We start from the raw sequence: 22,181 nt of genomic DNA, 5'->3' as shown, positions 1-22,181 counted from the left end.
ACATTATGGAAGTGCCCTGACATTTAAAAAAATAGAGAGAGAACAATTGCATCACTGGGTATTTATCTAAAGGAAACTAATTTAGTCAGTCAGTTCAACCTGAGTACCTATCTAATGTATCCTTGTAGGAAAGATTAATAAAAAAAAAAAAAAGGATAATATGTGTCATTTAAAACACATGGTATGAGTGAATTTCTGATACATTTCTATCAGTTAGGGCCACCTTTAAAGGGACCTGAAAAACACTAGGTAAAGGGAAATGAGCCAAGCACAAAAAGGAAGTTATCACATGCTCTCACTAGGAGGTGAAAGCTGAACAAACCCCACTCGAGGTAGTGCAAAGTAAAGCGGTAGTTAATAAAGATCATCCCTGAGGAGACAAAGGACTTAAGGACATATTAGTTAGAAGAGGAAATTCGGTACTAGGGAAGTAGCCGTGTAAAGCTCTAGTATAACATCTATGGGGACCCTGGGTTCAAGTCCCAGCACAAGAAAAAAAAAAGAGCTAGGAAGACTAAATCATGCTTAACACAAACACCAGTTAGTTACTCTAGACAAGAAAAAGTAATTAATCTCCAGACTGTGATCTGTACTTTAAAATCCTTGTTGTAGGTTGTGTGCCTGACTGCTTAGAAAAAAAAAGTAAATTCCGCTCATTTTCTATTCATTGCACCATCCTTCCTTCACATCATAGTATAATTAAGGATATCTTGTCAGGCTGGTCACTATCGTAGCTCATAGGGTACATAGCAAGGCAATACTGATGATCACTTTTCTCCTCCAGTAGCATGCATAAGCCCTTCTAGAGCCATGAAACTAGCAAGTAGGGATGAAGGTCTCAGGGTAGGACCAGATTAATTTCTTCGCGATCCGTAATTCAACTATGTGGGATCATTGTGGAAAAGGAGACAGAAAGATTGCAGGAGCTAAAGATTGTAGGATGACACAAGGAAATATTATTTCTGAACAAAGCATGGCAGTTGCACATATGAACTCAGAGCAATTGTGACACTATAGACAAAGCATGAGAAGTGAGCTCAAGCAAGACATCTGATAGATGCTGGGAGAGGGATGGCCGGTTATATTTAAGAGTTTGACCCTTGGTAGGTCCTCTAAGTTCCAGTGGAAAGCCATACATTCAAGAGCATTTCGGCAGTACAAGTTTTATGTAATAGGCTCTTCCTTGTGTGTCCTAGGCTGGCTTCAATGTCATTATGCAGCCTAAATCTCCTGAGCTCCTACCCCTAGTTCCTGAGTTCTAATACTGCAAGCATTCCTTACCGAATCCAGCCTAGATGATATTCATTTGCCCGGAAAACCACCTATGACCATCAGAGGTGCCCAAAACTATTCTTTCCTCTGTATATAAACAATTACTAGCCTTTAGAAAATTCACTTGGCATGCCTTATTATCTCAAGTCTCGATCAAACTGCTCCAATCCAGGGGACTCAGCAGAGCCGCTTTACTGTGGCGCTAGAAAATGCTGTGTAGGTGAGTCTAGTAAACACACACTGACTCAGTTACGGAACACTTCCAACCACAATGATGATATAAATAACAGAATCTTCTCTGTGCAGTCCAGCCCTGAAGGAACTCTGAAGTGTCATACTCTGCCTCCTAGCAAAAAAAAAAAAAAAAAAAAAAAAAAAAAAAAATCCGCACTTCTTAGGTCCAGCAAAGAATTGAGTCTGATGGAAAATGGCTGCCACCGAAATCAGAGTAATAGAAAGGAAGGGCGGTAAATCCCAAATTAGCAGAAAGCCACATAAAGCATTTTGTGTGTGTGTGACAGATCTGCTCCCATGAAAAGAAACCTAAACAGACTTGATGAACTGCCAGAGGCTTGATGTGGACAAATTCAAGAGTGAAAAATGATTGCCTATGCTAACATACCCTTGTGTGTTCTAAGGGCCTCTCTCTGCAGGCCGTAAATATACTTGACGATTTGACTGTCACGATAGTCAAATCCTTATTTTGCACCTAGGGAAACTGAGGCACATGGAATTTCAAGAAGTGGATCTATATCACTTGGCTAGAACATTTTTAGTTTTGGAATAATGTTAGATTCACAGAAACATTCCCCCAGACCTCGCACTCTTAGTAATGACAAAGCTGTATTTGCTTGATAACAACTGCCAATCGCCATGCAGACAAGATGGCAAACACAAATCACTGATCCTGATCGATGCTCAGATATGTGGAAAGTCAGTCAACTCACTTCAAGAAATACCCCTCAGCAATCAAAAGGGAGGAAATCATGAAATATGCAGGCAAATGGTGGGATCTAGAAAAGATCATTCTGAGTGAAATATCCCAGAAGGAGAAAGACAAACACGGTATATACTCTCTTATATAGACCTAAAAGATATGATAAACATAATGAAGTCTATACACCTAAAAAAGATAATCAAGAGAGCAGACACAGGGTAAGATGATCAATCCTCATTTAGAAAGACAGATGGGATGTGCATTGAACGTATAACAGGAGTCTACCACAAAAGGCATCTGAAAGACTCTAACTAGCAGTGTTTCAAAGCAAATACTAAGACTCATAACCAAACCTTCGGCAGAGTACAGGGAATCATATGAAAGAAGGGGAGTTAGTATGATGGGGAAAGGATAGGAGCTCCATAAGGACCAAATATATCTGGGCACAGGGTCTTTTTTGAAACTGACACTCCACCAAGGACCATGTATGGATATAACCTAGAACCTCTGCTCATATGTAGCCCATGGTAGCTCAGTAACCAATTGGTTTCTCATAGTAAGGGGAACAAGGACTATTTCTAACAGGAACTCAATGGCTGGCTCTTTGACCTCCCCACCCCCCAAGGGAGGAGCAGTCCTGTTAGGCCACAGAGGAGGACTTTGCAGCCAGTCCTGAAGATAGCAGATAAAACAGGATCAGATGAAAGGGGAGAAGGTCCTCCCCTATCAGTGGACTTGGAAAGGGGCAGAGAGATGAGGGAGGGAGGGTGGGATTGGGAGGGAATGAGGGAGCGGGATACAGCTGGGATACAGAGTTAACAAAATGTAACTAATAAGAAAAAAATAAAATAAAATAAATTTAAAAAATGAAAAAAAAAGAAAGAAATACCCCTCAAAAGAAAAACATAGTGAGGAGGAGAAATAATTAGGAGAGTAACTAAGAGGCAGTATCAAAATGAACTTATTATGCATGTATGAAAATATTATAATGCAACTCACTATCTTATACAGTATACTCTGATAAAAAAAATGTTCTATAAAAACCTCACACCCTTTACCTCTCACAGTTCAGGAGTAGTCTTCACTCAAAACCTGGAATGAACTCCTTGAGCTCACCTCTCCATTCCAGCCACTGCTTCTCTGCACTCAGCTCTCCCCCATACCTAAAGATCATCCTAAGGTATGAGGACCTCATGCTACACAAGATCCCTGTAACATCATTCGTTAAAGCTCACCACGCCTTAGGCTGTGTACCACATCCTTCCCAAGACAGCTCCAGCCTAAAGTATTATGCTGAGCATGACTATTAGTTCTCCAGGTGAGGTGTGCTGCTAGTAATTAAACAGTATTAATCCCATCAGCTTTGATTTATATTCTGAGCTCTCAGTAATAAGGCTCAGCATTCTATTTTCTCTCTGACTAGCCCTGAGTAATAGAATTGGTGTTTAAGGATTATCATATAAATCTGTTTTTTTTTTTTTTTTTTGGTCAGTCAGTATTGGAGAATTTTTTTCAATATATTACAAATGTATTCATTATTCTCAAGTTCATAAAAATAATTAAAAGCTACAGGCTAAACACAAATTCCCAGGACATAAACATGATTGGCACTCTACTGACAAACAGTGAGGTTGCCAACTTCTGGGTTTGAGGCTTTAATGAGAAATTACTTTCATCTTTTCTTGAAGAGGACTCAGGTGGAAACCACTCCCTTCTCAAGAAAGGGACAATTTCCACTCAGCCTAGCAGAATAAAGCAGCCTTTTGGCATTTTGTGGGTATTTTTAGCAATCTGCCAATTGCCCATTTTAAAAGACAAACTACTCTTTAAGAAAAAAATAATTTTCTTAAATGTGATTGCCAAGATGTAGATAGCATGTGTTCACATGACAAGAAAAAGAAAACCTGGAAAGTAAAATAATCAAGGAAGAAAGAAATGCAAGTATATCTGTTTCTTCTATCACTGGGATCTGTAGGTCCCCGTTATATAACATAGACATAAGGCATGACCATTTCCAACATCAGATGGCCTTCCACATTTTGAATATGTCTACGGAGCTAAGATAATTAACAACTCCTGCTTTTCCATGTAAAGAATTGAAATTCTGGCAAAACACAGCCAATCTTGTTGTTTAATGCTAAGACAAACCAATAAGAACAATATTAGTTGAAATACTATAGGGGCTCTGAGAATTTTGCAGAGGGAGGGGAAAGTCCATGAGGGTTTTTATGTTCTCTTGTTACTATTGTTTGCTTGCCTTTTCATCTTAACCCTACGGTAATTTATGCTAAGTTTTATGACTAATTGTGGATCTCCACTTTGTATGGTCCACTTTTGGTTTATTCCAAAAGTTAGCCTGTGAAAGCCATAAAGGACTGCAAAGGGCCACAGCTCTGGAGAGGATCTTAGACACGAAAAACACAAATGTTTATTTCACCTGGTAGAGCAAATGGGACAGGCTGTTTTATCTACAATGGAATATTAATTGTCTGGTTTAGGAAAAGAAAACACAGTGCTCATTTGTATTGTTGTGAAATGTATGCATTTGCCCCATTGGATAAGTGATACTCAAAGCAGCATCCTAATTAAAAGGAAAACTCAGTTGCCGTGCGCGATAATATAGGAGGGCATATAAATTGTAAACAAGATGCATGGTAAAAATGAAAAAGACAGGCTAGATTGGAAAGGAATGAAATAAGCTTTGGAAATGTGCTTCTTAAATGAACACAAATTGTGAGATAATGTCTCATTGAACAATAAAAATAACAAACCAGTGGCAAAGATGTAATAGAATTCCCCATGTATACCATTTTAATCTTAATATAATTTTCCCCAGTGCATCCATGTTTATTGAACTACTATGACCGATTCTTTCTCACTCTGTCCAAAGTTACTGAGATTGTGTTCTCCGCTGTAAATAATTCCCTTATAATGCACATGAAAATGATCCAGAAATTGACCACAGTTTATAGCAGGAAAAATGACAGTGCAGCTCCTCACCGATAAAGCCCTCCTCGGACACCATGTGTACACACAGTTTCGTTGGGGAAGCAGCATGAGATCACAGGACCCTGTTTCCTCCTGGGTCAGCAACTTGACACTTTTCTTTTCTTGTCCGGACAATACAGAGGGCACTCCGAGGGAATTCTAATGTGTACTGTGTTGGATAAAGAGCTGATATGAGACATCCTGGGAGCAGTGAAAAAGTACACATTCGATTTAAGTATACAGGGTGTACTTCCTCAGGTTCTCAGTCTGCAAAAAGGGGTTGATAAAACTTCCCAGCACCACATACATGACAGAACCACATATAAGAAAGGCGTGCTGGAAGCAGAAATGGAATCCCCAAAGGAGTCTTGAACCTACTTGTGACTTCTGCTGAAAAACCTCAGGAAACTCCCAGCTCCAATCAACCCCATGGGCATTTCAAACATCTTAGTTTCCAATTATAGTAAATTCTTGCCTCTCCTTTGCTTACACTCATTTTGGCCATTTAAAGTATGTGTTTATTTCATGAATTTTTAAAATAAAAATTAATAGAAATACAACCAACCCAAGGTTCAGGGAACATGACAGAAGAGGAAGGGGAACAAATATAAGAGCCAGAGGTTGGTTCCAGTGTTATAAAATGCTGTCTTTTGGACATTACATGGAAATTGTACTCAGAAACTTACTGCAGATACTGTTCCTGCACAGGATCAAGCCACCAAGTTCAGTCAGTATTCTAGCAGAAATACTAATGAGGCTAGTCGATTTTGTTGTAGTTTGTTGTTGTCATCAAAGAAAAGGACATTTACGTGTGAAGGAAGAAAAGGAAGTGTGTTGGGGAGAGTGGGAGGGGCACCAAAGCAGAGTGTAAATAAATTCATGATACATCGTTTACATGCGTACAATTTTCAAATATAAAATGTTTTTAAAAGTAAACATTTTTAAATGTAAAAACATATAAAGATGAAGATCACGTCCTGCTAATCAGTTTGCTCTGAATTTACTGTTATTGGGCAACTGGAATCTGGGGTTTCGCTAGATATCAACACAAATACTTATTCTGGAGCTGAGGGTGCAGCTTGGTGGTAGAGTCCTTGCCTAGGAGACACAAGGTGGTGGGTTCCATCCCTGATGCTGGCAAACAAAAAAACAAAGCAAAGCAAAAATGTATTTCCTCCATTCAAAGCTTGATTCATTTTATTTTTTATTATTTTCCAAAATTCATCAGATAAAAGAAAGATATACATTTAATTAATTATTGACAAAACCTATTGTAATCATATTAACTAATACATTCAATTAGATATGTGATCAATTCCTCCTCTGTTGGGCAGAAAGCATACAAAAAGCTTTTACCTTTGCGATTTCATTTGAGATTACATAGTGTTAGATCAAACTTTAACAGAGCTCATCTAAGCAGAAATAGCTATGTACCTAAAGAAAGCAGATGTATAAAATTTACCCTTGTGAGAGTAATCTGACCCTCTAAGGATTCTGCTGTTAGAGTTTCACGTCAACAGTTCATTATCTTCATAAACTCACCATTATTTTTACAGGAAATTGTTCTAAGAATTTAGATTAAAGTTTTTAAATCGATCTAAAAATTTTTAATGAAAATCAGTTTCTGTAATTCTCTATTCACTGAGAGACTTTCTGATAAAATGCAATTAACACACAGAGGCTCTCATCAGATACATTGTCAGGTTTCAGGATTTATTATCACAGATCACTGAGAACAGAGGCAACTTGAGGTTGTCTGAGACATGATCAAACAGCTCTCCATCACTCTTCCAGCATAGAGGGGGCATTTCCGGATCACCTTCCCTCCAGGGGGCCTTCCAGGCCATTGTTCCTGATGACCTTAGCATATTCCTTGGCTGACCTGTAGGGGGCTCTGGGCCTGGCAGGATCTTCAAAATCAACGTGGAAGAGGCCAAACCTTTTGCTGTAGCCGTTGTTCCACTCAAAGTTATCCAGCAGTGACCATGCACAGTATACCTGAAGGTTGACTTCATCAACGTGGACAGCTGAAATGTTTTTTAAAAGAGCCATTAGCATTTCTGGGCAAGTTCCGAGAACAACAATCGCTGAAGAATGCTGGGTGCCTCCTTCTCCTGCTCTGCTGTGGATCTCAGTAAAAACAGACAAAATTCCTTTTTATCTTTTTAACCACTGATACAACACCGAAATAAAGTAAAGTGACATGGGACCTAACGAATGTTAACTATCTTGATTTAGTTATTTCACTGTATGTGCCTTCATCAAAGCATCAAGTCCCACAATGGGACAAAAAAAGAAATTTTTGTCACTTTAAATAATCCCTCTTTGCAGTTCTCTGCTGGATCTGAGCAGTAGCTTCAATTCAGAAGTTAAGTCACAGACAGGCATATGGGTGGCAGAATGCCCACAACCCCAGCACCAGATGTCCGACACAGGAAGCTGGGTGAAGGTTCGAGGTTAGTTTGTTTTACTTGGTAAACTGCAGATGATCCTGGATGGCACAATGAGACCTTATTCCAAAATTTATAGAAATTCTTTACTATTCTAATAATGTAATCAGTCATTTGGACATTTGTGTCATTCTTTCATTCTTTTAATGTACACTATTTCCCATGCCTTCTACAGCATATACACGCATACTCTTTCCTAGCACCTCGATATGTATTCAGTTAAAAACACCACCCACCATCACAGTATAGCTTCTAATAGCTGAGAAAAACCCATTGGTCAGTTGAAAGAGATGACTGGGAAGTCTGAAAATGTTTCTATCTTTTATATTCCCATAAGCAAACTGGTTCATGTCTTATAGCCCTGAATCAGAAACACCAAACTGAAAAGGCTGAGTACACAGCTCTGGCATGTTTAAGCACAAGTATAAAAAGCTTAAAAATGCCATAGCAACCTCCATTATTTAGTCACTGTAGCAAAACATCAAAAACAGGCCAATCATTTGTCATAGTTTAAAGAACAAGAAGTCCTAAATTGAGGCAATGGTAACGTCAGTATCTTGTGGGATCAAGATTTATTAATGACACCATCTTGCTATATCTTCATGTGGCAGGAAAGGCCAGTGAGCTGTATCATTTTTCTTCATATATGGTCAATAACCCCACTGATGCTGACTCCTTCCTCGTTACCTAATCGTATCCCGAAGTTCTCGTCTCATAGAACAATCACCTGGAGAACTATATCAACATAAATTTTGAAGAAATTTACATGTATTCTTTATTGCATTGCCTTTGCCTTCCATCTAGACACAGTGAAGCTTGAGGCCTTTGAGAACCAAAGACATGACAAGCCAGACAAAATCCCAGCATAGAACAGGGAGGGAGGTCCATGATGTTCCACCCCTAGATAAAAGCTATTTGCAGTTGACAGCTTCTGGGCCAGAGAATGTTAGTTCTTCTTGAGGTATGTGACCTCTGAGAGACTGTCCAGGCTCCAGTAGGTGGTCCTACAACTGTTCACTGAATGAACTCAAGGCAGCACTGAATGGACTCAATGGGTTAAAATATAAATTATTGAGGGGGCTAGCAAGATGGCTCAGCAGTTAAGAACACTGAACAGTCTTTCACAGGATCCAGGTTCAAATCCCACAACCCACATGGCAGTTCATACTTGTTTGTAACCTCAGGATCTGATACAGACATACACAGACCCTCACACAGACATACATGCAGGCAAGACACAATGCATATATATATATACTGATGAAGTGACAAAGTAGAAATTAAAGAGGAGGGAATGGAGCAGATTATTCGTTCAAAACACTATAAATATAGGTCTGAGGTTTTCAAATAATAAAAAGATTAAAGACAAACTAAAAACATGAATTGTGTGATCTAAAACTGCACATACATAAATACAATATACTTTATAATTTCATATGAGAGGTCTCTAAGCTTATCATTTTCCTCCATGCTAGGAGACCAAAGTATGGAGAAATTTCTAAATCATTTCACAGTTATTTTGATTGTTTGAGATGGGGAATTGAGTTTATGTTTCATGTTACTATCTTAAGTTTCTCAGAATTCTGAGATTGTGTGACTCTTCACATTGAGCATTTTCTTTTTGAAAATCACAGTAGATGAACTTGGCCTGTGATCAAGTGCAAAAATCAAGTGAAGAGGCTGGTTTGCTTAACAAAACGGCCAAATCCCTCAATAAGCAAGGAGAAAATGAACAATCGTATAATAAAACAGATTTTAATTGCACTGAGGTTTGTTTTCAGTCACAGTGAGTCCTATAGCTAAATATTTATCAAATGAAGCTAAACTCTCACTTTTTCCTTTGGTATCAGTTTGTATGTTTCAAGTTTATTAAGAAATGCTGTACTCCTCTTCTACTGTATATCTGTAGGGCTCCAAATCATAAGAGTGTTGTTTATAGAGTCAGATATTATGCAGACAAAATATCCCTGACAGGCTAGTTGATGCATGACCCTAGGTACAGTTGTTCAAAGAGACAAGCAAAGTGTTCTGATCGGAGTGTTTTATAAATGGTGTAGGGCAAGAATTAAGCCAAGCTCTGTTGACATTTTTAAATGAAATTATGCTTAGAAAATGAAAATGCATAATATTCAAACATATTAAACCTTACAAGAATAAAAATACTTATGATGCATCCCTTCTCCCTTTATCAGCTGTCATTTGCATGTATGCTTCTCCCTTTCCCAAGTATAAACTGGAAAATATCCTGTTTAATTTATATGCATAAGTATATATATTTATATGGAATCTAATTTAAGTGCAGAATGGCACACCTCTGTCTCAAAAGTAGGAAAGTCCAACTCGTAATGTCAATCTCTTTTGCCTCGTAATTCAGCCCGGGGCTACGTTGGAACATGCGTGCTTTCTTTCTGACTTGCAGAACTACCACTGCCCAACAAGAAAGGCTGCCAGGTACAAAGCCAGTTTCTGAAAACACACACAGTCCCACTGATCATACACAATAGGACTGACTCATGTGCTAAGCCAGGAGATAAAAACGAGGCCCTGTCTGCTTGGAAGGGAACAAAAGGAAATCTTGACAATTTCATTGTTAACTGCCAGGAGTGTGGCAGCAAGCACTAAACTGCCCGAGTGACACTGGTGGATGTCTCTGCATTTTCACTGCAGGAACACTCAAGTGGAGAATTACCTAGTTAGGCTCAGGAGCTAGCCTGCTGGAATCCTTCTCTCCAGGCCATCACTGGGAAAAATTACAAACCCACACCGGAACCTGCACGCCTCTCCTCTTCCAATCTCCTCGGGAACAGAAAGAGACCATCATCACATTTCTTGTCACCGTGATTTATGTGGTCCCAGATCTTGGCAGGGGAAAAAAGCGCTTCTGAGAATTTGCTTTCTTTCTTTAACCAGAGTTGGAGGCAAAGTCAACACAGACCAATAGGGGTTTAGACAGCTACACAGTACGGAAGATAAAAATGGTACCCATTGTAGAGTCAGAGTGTAATGTGGGACTAAAAGACTGTGGAAAGATGCAGAGTTAACATTTTAAGGCTTGCTTCCAGTCAAGCTCTTTTAGTTATATGAACTCCACATTAGCAAAATATGTGCGCGCACACACACACACACACACACACACACACACACACACACACACCAGGCATGAGAAACCATTTTTTGAATTGTTCATCAGGGTTTTCCAAGAGACTACCAAAACATTATAGGCAATTGCTACTGCCCTTGACTGCCCCCAACAGGTGGAAAGTCAAGTCTCATTGCCAGAGACAACATGCAGTTTAGACACAGGGACTAGAGGACCTGAGCTCAACATAACCTGAAAACCTCTTTCCTGAGGACTAACTTTCATGGTACCAGAAGATGCTATGAAATCTTCTAAGAGAGGGGAGAAAATGATAATCCTACCCATCTAGCATGCCTATGAACTGTAACAACAATAACCAGTATGGCACAGTAACCTTAAGGATACAATAGTATGCATAACTTGGGCGTAAAAAAAGCAGTTCTCTAATTGGTTTTAAGGCCTGATCAACAAAATAAATATAATGTCTGCTACTAGAAACCTAGCCAAATACCCATGCATAGTCATAGATCTTGACAGAGAACCTATGACTGTCACTTTATTAAACCAGTATTAAATCTAACTACATTTTAAACATGTGTCCTTATAACCATAGATAAGAGTAGTTCTCCATCTTCCCCAGTTGGAGTCTGTCTTAGTTAATACTTCGATTGCTGTTATGAAACACTTTGACCAGAAAAGCAAGCAACGTAGATAGGAAATAGTTTATTTGGATTACATATCCAAAGTCACAGTCCACTGAAAGAAGCCAAGGCAGGAACTCAAACCAGGAAGAAAACTGGTGGCAGAAGCTGATGCAGAGTCCATAAAGGAGTGCTGCTTACTGGCTTGCTTCTCATGGCTTGCCTAACCTGCAGGACCACAAGCCCAGGAGCAGTACTGCCTGCAATAGGGCCTTCCCACATCAGGCACTAATTTAGAAAATGCCCTATAGGCCGGTCTGCAGCCCAGTCTCATGGAAGCATTTTCTCAGTTTTGGTTCTCTCCCCTCAGTGACTCTAGTTGTGTCGTGTTGACAGAAAACTAGACAGCATAGAGCCCCCTCACAAAATTTCTGTTTACTGCTTCATATGACCTATATTATGTTATTCCCCTGTCAAGCCCTCATTCACCTATGGCTCTTCTATACTTACCTGTTTTCTGGGGTTACTCACATATGAGGATTTGAGGCTAAAACTACAGATTAGAGAGAACATACAGCATTTTGTTATGAGGCTGAGTTACCTAACTCAGTATAGTCTTTTAATATGCCCATCCATTTACTGCAAATTTAATTTTTTCTTTAAAGCCAAGTAGTATTTCATTGTCTACATGTATCACATTTTCATTATCCATTCATCTGTTGAAGGACATTTGAGTTGTTTTCATTTCCTGGCTATTGTGAGTAGGGCAGTTATGAACATTACTAAACAAGTACTCAGAATGGAGGATTGTCAGTCCTTTGGGAATATGCCAAGGAGTGGTATAGCTGGGTTTTATGGAAGATTTATGAAGGAATTTGAGAAAGACATTAGCATACACGTTGCTAAACTCCATGAAGATAACAAAAATTGCTCCTGTTGTCTAAGAAACTACATACACACAGCTGAATGAAATGACAAATATTTGAAAGGAATTGAAAACTCAATTGATAAAGAAATAGAACTGCAGCTAAAATGAAGATGGAATTTAAAAAATCCAGTATCCCCATTAGAAAAGTCATGGAAAAACCTGATAAGCAGAAGCTTTATAATCAAGAAGATGGAATATCAGAATTCAATGAAAAAGTAGAGGAAGTAAGTAAAGGAAGCAAAGACAAGGAAAAATGAAAACACAGAAAAGAGACATACAGGAAATATAGGAAACTATCAAAAGATCAAATATACAAAAAATCCCATTTGATTCATGACCTCTGTCAGAGATATTGTTTCTTTGTTTAATTTCTGTTTTGTTGACCTGTCCTTTGTTGAGAGTGGGGTGTTGAAGTCTCCCACTATTAATATGTGGGGATCTATATGTGGTTTAAATTTTATCAATGTTTCTTTTACAAATGTGGGCGCTCTTGTATTGGGGCATAGATGTTCAGGATTGTGATGTCTTCCTGGTGGAATTTTCCCTTGATGAGTATGAAGTGTCCTTCCTCATCTCTTTTTATTAATTTTGGTTGAAAGTCTATTTTATCAGATATTAGAGGTCATGAATCAAATGGACCTCACAGACATCTACAGAACTTTACACCCAAACACAAAAGAATTTACCTTCTTCTCAGCACCTCATGGAACCTTCTCTAAAATAGATCATATAGTTGGTCACAAAGCAAGCCTCAACAGATACAAGAAGACTGAAATAATCCCTTGTATCCTGTCTGATCACCATGGAATAAAGCTGGACTTCAACAACAACAGAAATAGCAAAAAGCCTACACACTCATGGAAACTGAACAACTTGTTACTAAATGGCAGCTGGGTCAGGGAAGAAATAAAGAAAGAAATTAAAGCCTTTCTAGAACTCAATGAAAATGAAGACACAACATATCCTAACTTATAGGACACAATGAAAGCAGTGTTAAGAGGAAAGTTCATAGCACTAAGTGCCTTCAAGAAGAAATTCGAGACAGCTCATTCAAGCAACTTAATGGCGCACTTAAAAACCCTAGAAAAAGAAGAAGCACACACACCAAAAAGGAGTAGATGGCTGGAAATAATCAAACTCAGGGCTGAAATCAATCAATTAGAAACAAATAAAACAATTCAAAGAATCAATGAAACCAAGAGCTGGTTCTTTGAGAAAATCAACAAGATCGACAAACCCTTAGTCAAGCTAACTAAAAGGCAGAGAGACACCACCCAAATCAACAAAATCAGAAACGAAAGGGGGGACATAACTACAGACACTGAGGAAATCCAAACAATCATTAGGACTTACTTCAAAAGTCTATATGCCACAAAATTTGAAAATCTAAATGAAATGGACAATTTTCTTGATCGATTTGACTCACCAAAGCTGAATCAGGACCAGGTAAATCAACTAAATAGTCCTATATCCCCCAAAGAAATAGAAGCAGTCATCAAAAGTCTCCCATCCAAAAAAAGCCCAGGACCAGATGGCTTCAGCGCAGAATTCTACCAGACCTTCAAAGAAGAGCTAACTCCAATTCTCTTCAAACTATTCTACAAAATAGAAACAGAAGGAACATTACCAAACTCGTTCTTTGAAGCCATAATCACCTTGGTACCTAAACCTCACAAAGACTCAACAAAGAAAGAGAATTTCAGGCCAATCTCCCTTATGAACATTGATGCAAAAATACTTAACAAAATACTTGCAAACCAGATCCAAGAACACATCAAAGATATTATCCACTATGACCAAGTAGGCTTCATTCCAGGTATGCAGGGGTGTTTCAATATACGGAAATCCATCAATGTGATCCACCATATTAACAAACTGAAAGAAAAAAACCACATGATAATCTCCCTAGATGCTGAAAAAGCATTTGACAAAATCCAACATCCATTCATGTTTAAAGTACTGAAGAGATCAGGGATACAAGGCACATATTTAAACATAGTAAAGGCAATATACAGCAAGCCTATAGCCAACATCAAACAGAACGGAGAGAAACTTAAAGCAATCCCACTGAAATCAGGGACAAGACAAGGCTGCCCACTGTCTCCATATCTCTTCAACATAGTGCTGGAAGTCCTTGCTAGAGCAATAAGACAGTCGAAGGAGATCACGGGGATACAGATGGGAAAGGAAGAAGTCAAATTATCACTATTTGCAGATGATATGATAGTATATATGAGTGACCCCAAAAACTCTACCAGGGAACTCCTACAGCTGATAAACACCTTCAGCAAAGTGACTGGATACAAAATTAACTCAAAAAAATCAGTGGCACTCCTGTATACAAAAGACAAAAGGGCTGAGAAAGAAATTAGAGAAATAACACCATTCACAATAGCCACAAATGACATAAAGTACCTTGGTGTAACCCTAACCAAGCAAGTCAAAGACTTGTATGAAAAAAATTTCAAGTCTCTGAAGAAAGAATTAGAGGAAGATATGAGAAGATGGAAAGATCTCCCATGCTCATGGCTTGGCAGGATTAACATAGTAAAAATGGCCATCTTACCAAAAGCAATCTACAGATTTAATGCAATTCCCATCAAATTGCCAACACAATTCTTTACAGACCTGGAAAGAAAAATTCTCAACTTCGTATGGAATAACAAGAAACTGAGAATTGCTAAAACAATCCTCTACAATAAAAGATCTTCTGGAGGTATCTCCATCCCTGATCTCAAGCTGTACTATAGAGCAACAGTTATAAAACCTGCATGGTACTAGCATAGAAACAGAATGGTGGATCAATGGAATCGAACAGAAGACCCAGAAATAAACCCACACACTTACGGACACCTGATTTTTGACAAAGATGCCAAAACCATACAATGGAAAAAAGATAGCATCTTCAACAAATGGTGCTGGTCCAACTGGATGTCTACATGTAGAAAAATGAAAATAGATCCATACTTATCACCCTGCACAAAACTGAAGTCCAAGTGGATCAAAGACCTCAACATAAAATCAGACACATTAAATCGGCTAGAAAAAAAAGTGGGGAATACCCTAGAACTCATTGGTACAGGAGAAAACTTCCTGAACAGAACACCAACAGCATAGGCTCTAAGAGCAACAATCAATAAATGGGACCTCATGAAATTGAAAAGCTTCTGTAAAGCAAAGGACACCGTCATCAAAACAAAGCGACTGCCTACAGATTGGGAAAGAATCATCACCAACCCTTTATCTGACAGAGGACTCATATCCAGTATATATAAAGAACTAAACAAGCTGAAAAGCAACAAACCAAGTAATCCACTTAAAAAATGGGGAACAGAGCTAAAGAGAGAACTCTCTGCAGAGGAATATTGAATGGCAGAGAAGCACTTACAGAAATGCTCAACCTCATTAGCCATTAGGGAAATGCAAATCAAAACGACCCTGAGATTTCACCTTACACCCATCAGAATGGCCAAGATGAAAATCTCAAGGGACAACACATGCTGGAGAGGTTGTGGAGAAAGGGGAACCCTTCTCCATTGCTGGTGGGAATGTAAACTGGTACAACCACTCTGGAAATCAATCTGGCGCTTTCTCAGACAACTAGGAATAGCGCTTCCTCAAGATCCAGCCATACCACTCCTAGGCATATACCCAAAAGAGGCACAAGTACACAAAAAGGACATTTGCTCAACCATGTTTGTAGCAGCTTTATTTGTAATAGCCAGAATTTGGAAACAACCCAGATGCCCCTCAAGTGAAGAATGGATGCAGAAACTGTGGTACATCTATACAATGGAGTATTACTCAGCAATGAAAAATAAGGAAATCATGAAATTTGCAGGTAAATGGTGGGACCTGGAAAGGATCATCCTGAGTGAGTTGTCCCAGAAGCAAAAAGACACTCACGGTATATACTCACTCATATAAACATACAATATAGAATAAACCCACTAAAATCTGTACATCTAAACAAACTAAGCAAAAGAGAAGACCCTAACTAAAATGTTCAATCCCCATCCTGAAAGGCAAAGAGGATGGACAGCAGAAGAAAACGAAAATAGGAAACAACCTCGGAACCCACTACAGAGGGCCTCTGAAAGCCAGAAGAAAACAGGAAACAACCTTGAAACCTGCCACAGAGGGCCTCTGAAAGCTTCTGCAGTATAGACTGTCAAAGCAGATGCTGAGCCTGATGGCCAACTGATGGGCAGAGTGAATGGAATTTTATGTAAGAAGTGGGAAACAGTAAGAGCTGGAGGGGACGGGAACTCCACAAGCAGAGCAACAGAACAAGATAATTTGAACACAGGGAACTTCCCAGAAAATCATACCCCAACCAAGGACTATTCGTGGAGATGACCTGGAACCCCTGCACAGGTGTAGCCCATGGCAGTTCAGTGTCCAATTGGGTTACATAGTAATGGGAAGAGGGACTGCCTCTGACATAATCTGATTGGCCTGCTCGTTGATCACTTCCCCCTGAGGGGGGAGCAGCCTTACCAGGCCACAGTAGAGGACAATGCAGCCACTTTTGTTGAGAACTGATAGACTAAGATCAGAAAGAAGAGGAGAACCTCCCCTATCAGTGGACTTGGGGAGTGGCATGCATGCAGAAAGGGGAGGGAGGGTGGGATCGGCAGGGGAGGAGGGAGGGGCTTATGGGGGGATACAAAATGAATAAAGTGTAATTAATAAAATATATATATATATATATATATATATATATATAAAAGAGTATACACACGCATGGGCTTGTAATAATAATTTTTGCAAAGAGTTTGAGTAAATTCTTTGACTGAAATGTACTCCAAAAAATTAAACATATCTTTACCACAAAAAAAAAAAAATCCCAGATAAATGGCATAGACTAAATTTTCACCAAGACCATAGAAGAAAACTTTCTCAAACTAAGGAAAGACATTAATACAGATACAAGAAGTAAACAATAACTAAATAAAACCAAATAAAGAAAGCTCCATCATATATGATATTTAAAACATTATTTTTACAGCACAATGTAAAATACAGGTGCAAGAGAAAAATATGTCACATACAGAAGAAAATATTTTAAAAAAAGAAAAAATTTAAGTCACATATGGAAGGAAAGCCCACCAGTATAGTAGCTGATCTGGAAACTCTGAAAGCCAGAAGAGTCTGAAACAGTGAATTTTAATTTGTAAAAGTTAATGATGGCCAACCTAGACTACTGTATGCAGGAAAAATATCTGCCGTAGTTGCAGGAGAAAAAAAAAAAATCTTCCCGTGATCCAAATTAAAAAAAAAAAAAAAAAAAAAAGAAAAGAAAAAGAAAAGAACACTAAACAGAATACTGGACAAAATATTTCAAACTGAAGATAAAAATAAATATGGCAAGAGAATCTCCGAAAAAAAAAACCACAAATGAAGCTATAGTTTAATATAAAAAAAAATGCTACAACTGAAAACATAAACCAGAAAATAAAAAGACTTCACTATACAGACACCTTTCAATAATAATTCTAAATCAATGGCTTGTGCACTGGAATCAAAAGACACAGGCCAGCTGAGTAAACAAAATGAGGAAACAAAATGGACCTTAAAAGCTGGAGGATGAAAAAAAAAGTTTCCAAGCAAATGGATACAAGAATCAAGAAAGCATCACCATCCTAACTTCTGTCAGCTACTTTTATCTGATGGAATGTTTCAATGTTAGGAAATCTGAAAATTGTTTCATTTTGTTTTCTGAAAGTCCAGGAAATGCCTAGCATGCAATCCCACACACAAAAAGTTATGACCATAATGTGGTAGTTTAAATGAAAATAGGCCCCATAGGTTCATTGGGAGCGGCATTATTTGAAAGCATTAGGACACGTGGCCTTGTTGGAATAGGTGTGGCCTTATTAGAGGTACTGTATCACTGGTGGTGGGCTTTGAGGTTTCAGAAACTCAGGACAAGTCTAGTGGCTCACTCTCTCTTCCTGCTGCCTGTTGATCCAAATGTAGAACTCTCAGCTCTTTCTCCAGCACCATGTGTGCCTGCATGTCACCATGCTTTTTGTCATGATGATAATGGACTAAGCCATGAACTATAAGCCAATCACAAATAACTGTTTTCCTTTATAATAGTTGCTATGGTCATGGTATCACTTTACCATAGACTCCTAAGTAGGATACACATTATTAGGGATTACAGTGACAGTGTCAGGACTTAACATTTGGAAATGTTGTCTCCTATTTGTCATGAAGAATTAAATCTGACTCTCGGGTAAATTTACATTGACAGTACCCCAAGCACATGGAAGTACTCAAATACTTTGGATGAAGGCACCAATGTTTCAAATGTCTAATTGTTATTATAAACACTTAAAAGTAATCATACTGGATAATCAAAGATAATCAAACAGGTATAGAAAATAACTAAGAAAAAGAAGCCAATTGATAACACGCACAAACTCACTGAGTTCTTAGTTGTTACAAGGGCCATGGGAATATACAGTGGCCAAATTTACAGAGACTAAGGCACAGAGACAACTTTGACTACTTTTATAAATTAGAACCCAATTAGAATATGAAGCAGACTATCTTGGCGAGGGAAACACTGCTAGCTGAAGGGAAACTTTGGCTTCTTACCTCCCAGTAAAGACACTGAGATCTGCTACTAAGTTTATTGTAAAGGTCACATGAGAGAGTATGAACCCCAGCATAACGCTCAGCCAACACTTAGTTTCTGGGTTTTTTTTCTTCTATGTTCATTCTTTGGGATAATACAGAACAAATACTGAAAAAATAGATAGGAAGCAGGGGAGAGGGAGGAAAAAAGGGAGAGAGGAAGAAACAGAAAGAGAGAATTGGACATGAACAGAAGAAAGGCTATATAAGGAACAAAGTAACAAGATAGTTATCTGCAATCCAAACAGAGAAGTCCAGGAGAAGCTGCAACAACTGGAACCTACAAGAAAACAAAGATTGATGATCACAATGCAGGGTGATTTTTAGATCTAAGCAGACTCACCCACCAATAACCGAGGCATGTACTAGCAGGGATTTTGGTGTCCTCAGTAGAGTTTTAATCCCAGAGTTAGAGCTCTTGGGGCATAGGAGTGTGAGAGACTCCACCTAGGCCAGGTCTATGCTAAGAGAAGAGGGAATTCCACAAGCAGCTTCTTCAAATCAGGGCTCACCACTGAAAGTCCATGGAGATGCTAAATGCTCAGTTGTACTTGGATGCATTTCAGTCCACTTTTCAGTTGAAATCTGCCTTTAGTCCCATTCAGTCAAAAGAAATCTTCTCAGTCACCATGTAGGATAGGTTAAATAGGGCTTACAGAGCAGGGAGCAAAGCTGTGTATGTGATATAAACTGGAAAAGGGAGTTATTGCAAATATAATTAGAAATCTCAAGGTGATGGATAACAGTGAACCCTGAATTTCAAGCATCCTTGTAAAAGACCGGGAAGGGAGAAGCAACACCAGGAAGATGCAGAAAAAGAGAGAGAGGTTGAAGTTGAAGTAAAATGTTCACAAGCCCAGAAACACCGAGGATTGCTAGCAGACACCAGAGGCCAATTGACAATCATGGAGCAAATTCTTGCCCCTAACCTCTGGAAGGAAGTTCTGATCCTGCTGACACCTCCATTTTGAAATTCTGGCTTCTAGGACTGTGTGAGAATGTATTTCTGTTGTCTTTAAGTCACCAGGTTTAGGGTAATTTGCTAGCACAGCCACAGGAAACTAATGCACCATGCTCTTTCAGAAAGGTTGCCAACTGGGCTCAGAGTCCCAAACCACCCACCTGGTCTTGCTGGGGGCTTATAAGCATCTCTCTCAAAGTCTGTCAAAGCCAAAGAGAGAGAAAGCCTTCTGGGGACACAGTTTGAAGCCTATTTTCTGGCAATTGCCCACACACTAACTTTGAAAATGTGATTCTCTGAGTTTGGTTGAACAGTACAAGTTCATTACAATTGAAAAAGAGCGTTACCTGAGTAGGATGCTACAGGAAACCTGGCACACTGGCTGCTTCTCCTTTCTTTGGAAAAAGAAATAAAGGCATTGGGATGCTGTAAACAACAAAAGACATACAGGAAGGCTCTCCTCCCCTGTCCCCAACTAAACATGAGTACCTGGACGGCATCTATGAAAATACCCAAATCGCCCCAATATGAGACCCCACCTACAGAAGAGAACTCTTGGTAAAAAGAGCTATGAGTCTCTGAAAAGAGAGTATTTTCATATGAGAGCTAATTTTTAAATATTTTATAGGAAAATGCCAATTAGCCAGAAATGAGCTCCACAGACTTCTTAATTAACTATTATTTCTACTATTTCTATTACACTGGTGGGGGAGTAGTTATGCCACAAATAGCAATTGAAAGGGATCATGGGATCATGTAAAAATTCATAATTTTAGAGACTAGGTATATGTCTGTATCACCTTCCAAAATTTCACCATTTATACTAATTATGCAGTTACTTCTGTTACTATTAGAGGAACTGATGCTCTTCCTAGCCAGAGGTACATCAAAAAGGCTCATCCTCCCCCTATCTCTTTCTCCACCCTCTTTCCTGCCGTTTTTTTTCCTCTGGGACTTCGTTTCCTCTTCTGTGAAATAGAGGTATTAGCATATCTCTATAGAATAATGGTGAGCATTAAATAAATTAATACAGATAGCTCTGGAAAGAATGCTCAGTCCCTAGTAAAGCCTAACGCACACTACTTAGTGGTTGCAATTGTGGCTTTTATTGCTCTCCAAGTCTGGGAGGGTGAGGAGTGAAAATCTGTTCCATCTCTTCCTCCATCTGGTTTCCAACAGCTTTCAGAGGACTTAGAGTCAGCACAAAGTGCTCAGTGCTGAGAAGCAGTGAAATCGGGTGCCAAGGGAAAGCAGAGCATCTGGGACAGGGTTATGCTCTGTGGGAACGGGTCAGCTGCGGGTCAGGAGAAGAAGTCAGTGTCATCATGGAACTTTGGGCGATGCTTCCAGAATACCAGGTGGTATTGCTGCCCCCCTGGTTGAGAGAATAATGGGAGTTACGAGCATCCTACCTGGCATTTCTAGAACAGATAGGCAACACTTTTCCTACATTTATGAAATAAATGTGTGTCATACAAAAAACAAGGAAGAGAGTATATGATATTTTACACTGTTTTGAAATTCACAATTGCAGCCTATATGTAAGGGTAGTATTCATCAAATTATTACCCCATGAGCATTTAATCATAGTCTCTGAGAAGTAGAGTGAAAGGAAAAAGGGGACATAAGAAACAGCTATAAAATTTACTGAGTATTTGAATATTATATCAAAAGTTCATTATGCCTCAAGTCCTTTCATATTTGCAATGAACCTATCTGATATTATCACCATCTATATTTTATGAAGAAGGGTACTTATGTCTGAGAAAGTTAAGTAACCTTGGAACAATTCATGCAGCAAGTAAGTGGGTTGAGACAGCAACTCAAGAGCACAGTAGCAGGAAGGCCTACACGTGGAGCCTGCACAATTAAAAGATCTATTTTAATCAGAACATATGGGACATGGTGAATGGATCACTTTGGTTAATGAAAATGAGCCCACAGATCCAACAATGAGTTGGAGTTGCGTAACGCCCTTAGCCAAAGTAATTCTTAGCAGAATCTGACTTTGGCTCATTGTCATTGATTGATATTGTTTGTGAAATGTCCCCCCCTTAGGCTGGATCCTGGGTGATTTAAAAGATGAGGCTACGTGGAGGAAGTGCATTACTGTAGGAGTAGGCCTTCAAGTTTATCATCATACCCATTTCCTGTTCTTTTGGTTCCCAAATATATTGAGATTTTAGTACTCTCCAGTCACCATGGGGCTTCCTGTCACTGTGATAAATTTATATCCCCTAAAATCATGAACCAAAATAAATCCTTGCTCCACTGAGT

At 38.9% G+C, this 22,181-nt stretch overlaps 1 protein-coding gene across 5 annotated transcripts in view; it reads right to left on the bottom strand.

The window, feature by feature from the left end:
• Window positions 1-6,365: 6,365 nt before the first annotated feature.
• Window positions 6,366-22,181, bottom strand: part of LOC129689107 (cytosolic beta-glucosidase) — a 139,874-nt gene continuing 124,058 nt past the window's right edge. For 2 of the 5 annotated variants that reach the window (XM_055624264.1, XM_055624267.1), the window contains one exon: window positions 6,366-7,224. In XM_055624264.1, coding sequence (XP_055480239.1) covers window positions 6,904-7,224 — 321 coding nt within the window. In that variant the 3' untranslated portion in view covers window positions 6,366-6,903. Of the gene's footprint in view, window positions 7,225-19,008; window positions 19,224-20,251; window positions 20,300-22,181 lie in introns of those variants that run through there. The other 3 variants (XM_055624265.1, XM_055624266.1, XM_055624268.1) reach the window with 3 other exon arrangements.

Source organism: Psammomys obesus, unplaced genomic scaffold (genome assembly GCF_907164565.1).
Source record: "Psammomys obesus unplaced genomic scaffold, mPsaObe1.curated_primary_1811, whole genome shotgun sequence".
Taxonomy (NCBI): Eukaryota; Metazoa; Chordata; class Mammalia; order Rodentia; family Muridae; genus Psammomys; species Psammomys obesus.
Note: the sequence above shows the minus strand (reverse complement) of the source record. Positions and strands in the feature narration are given on the sequence as shown.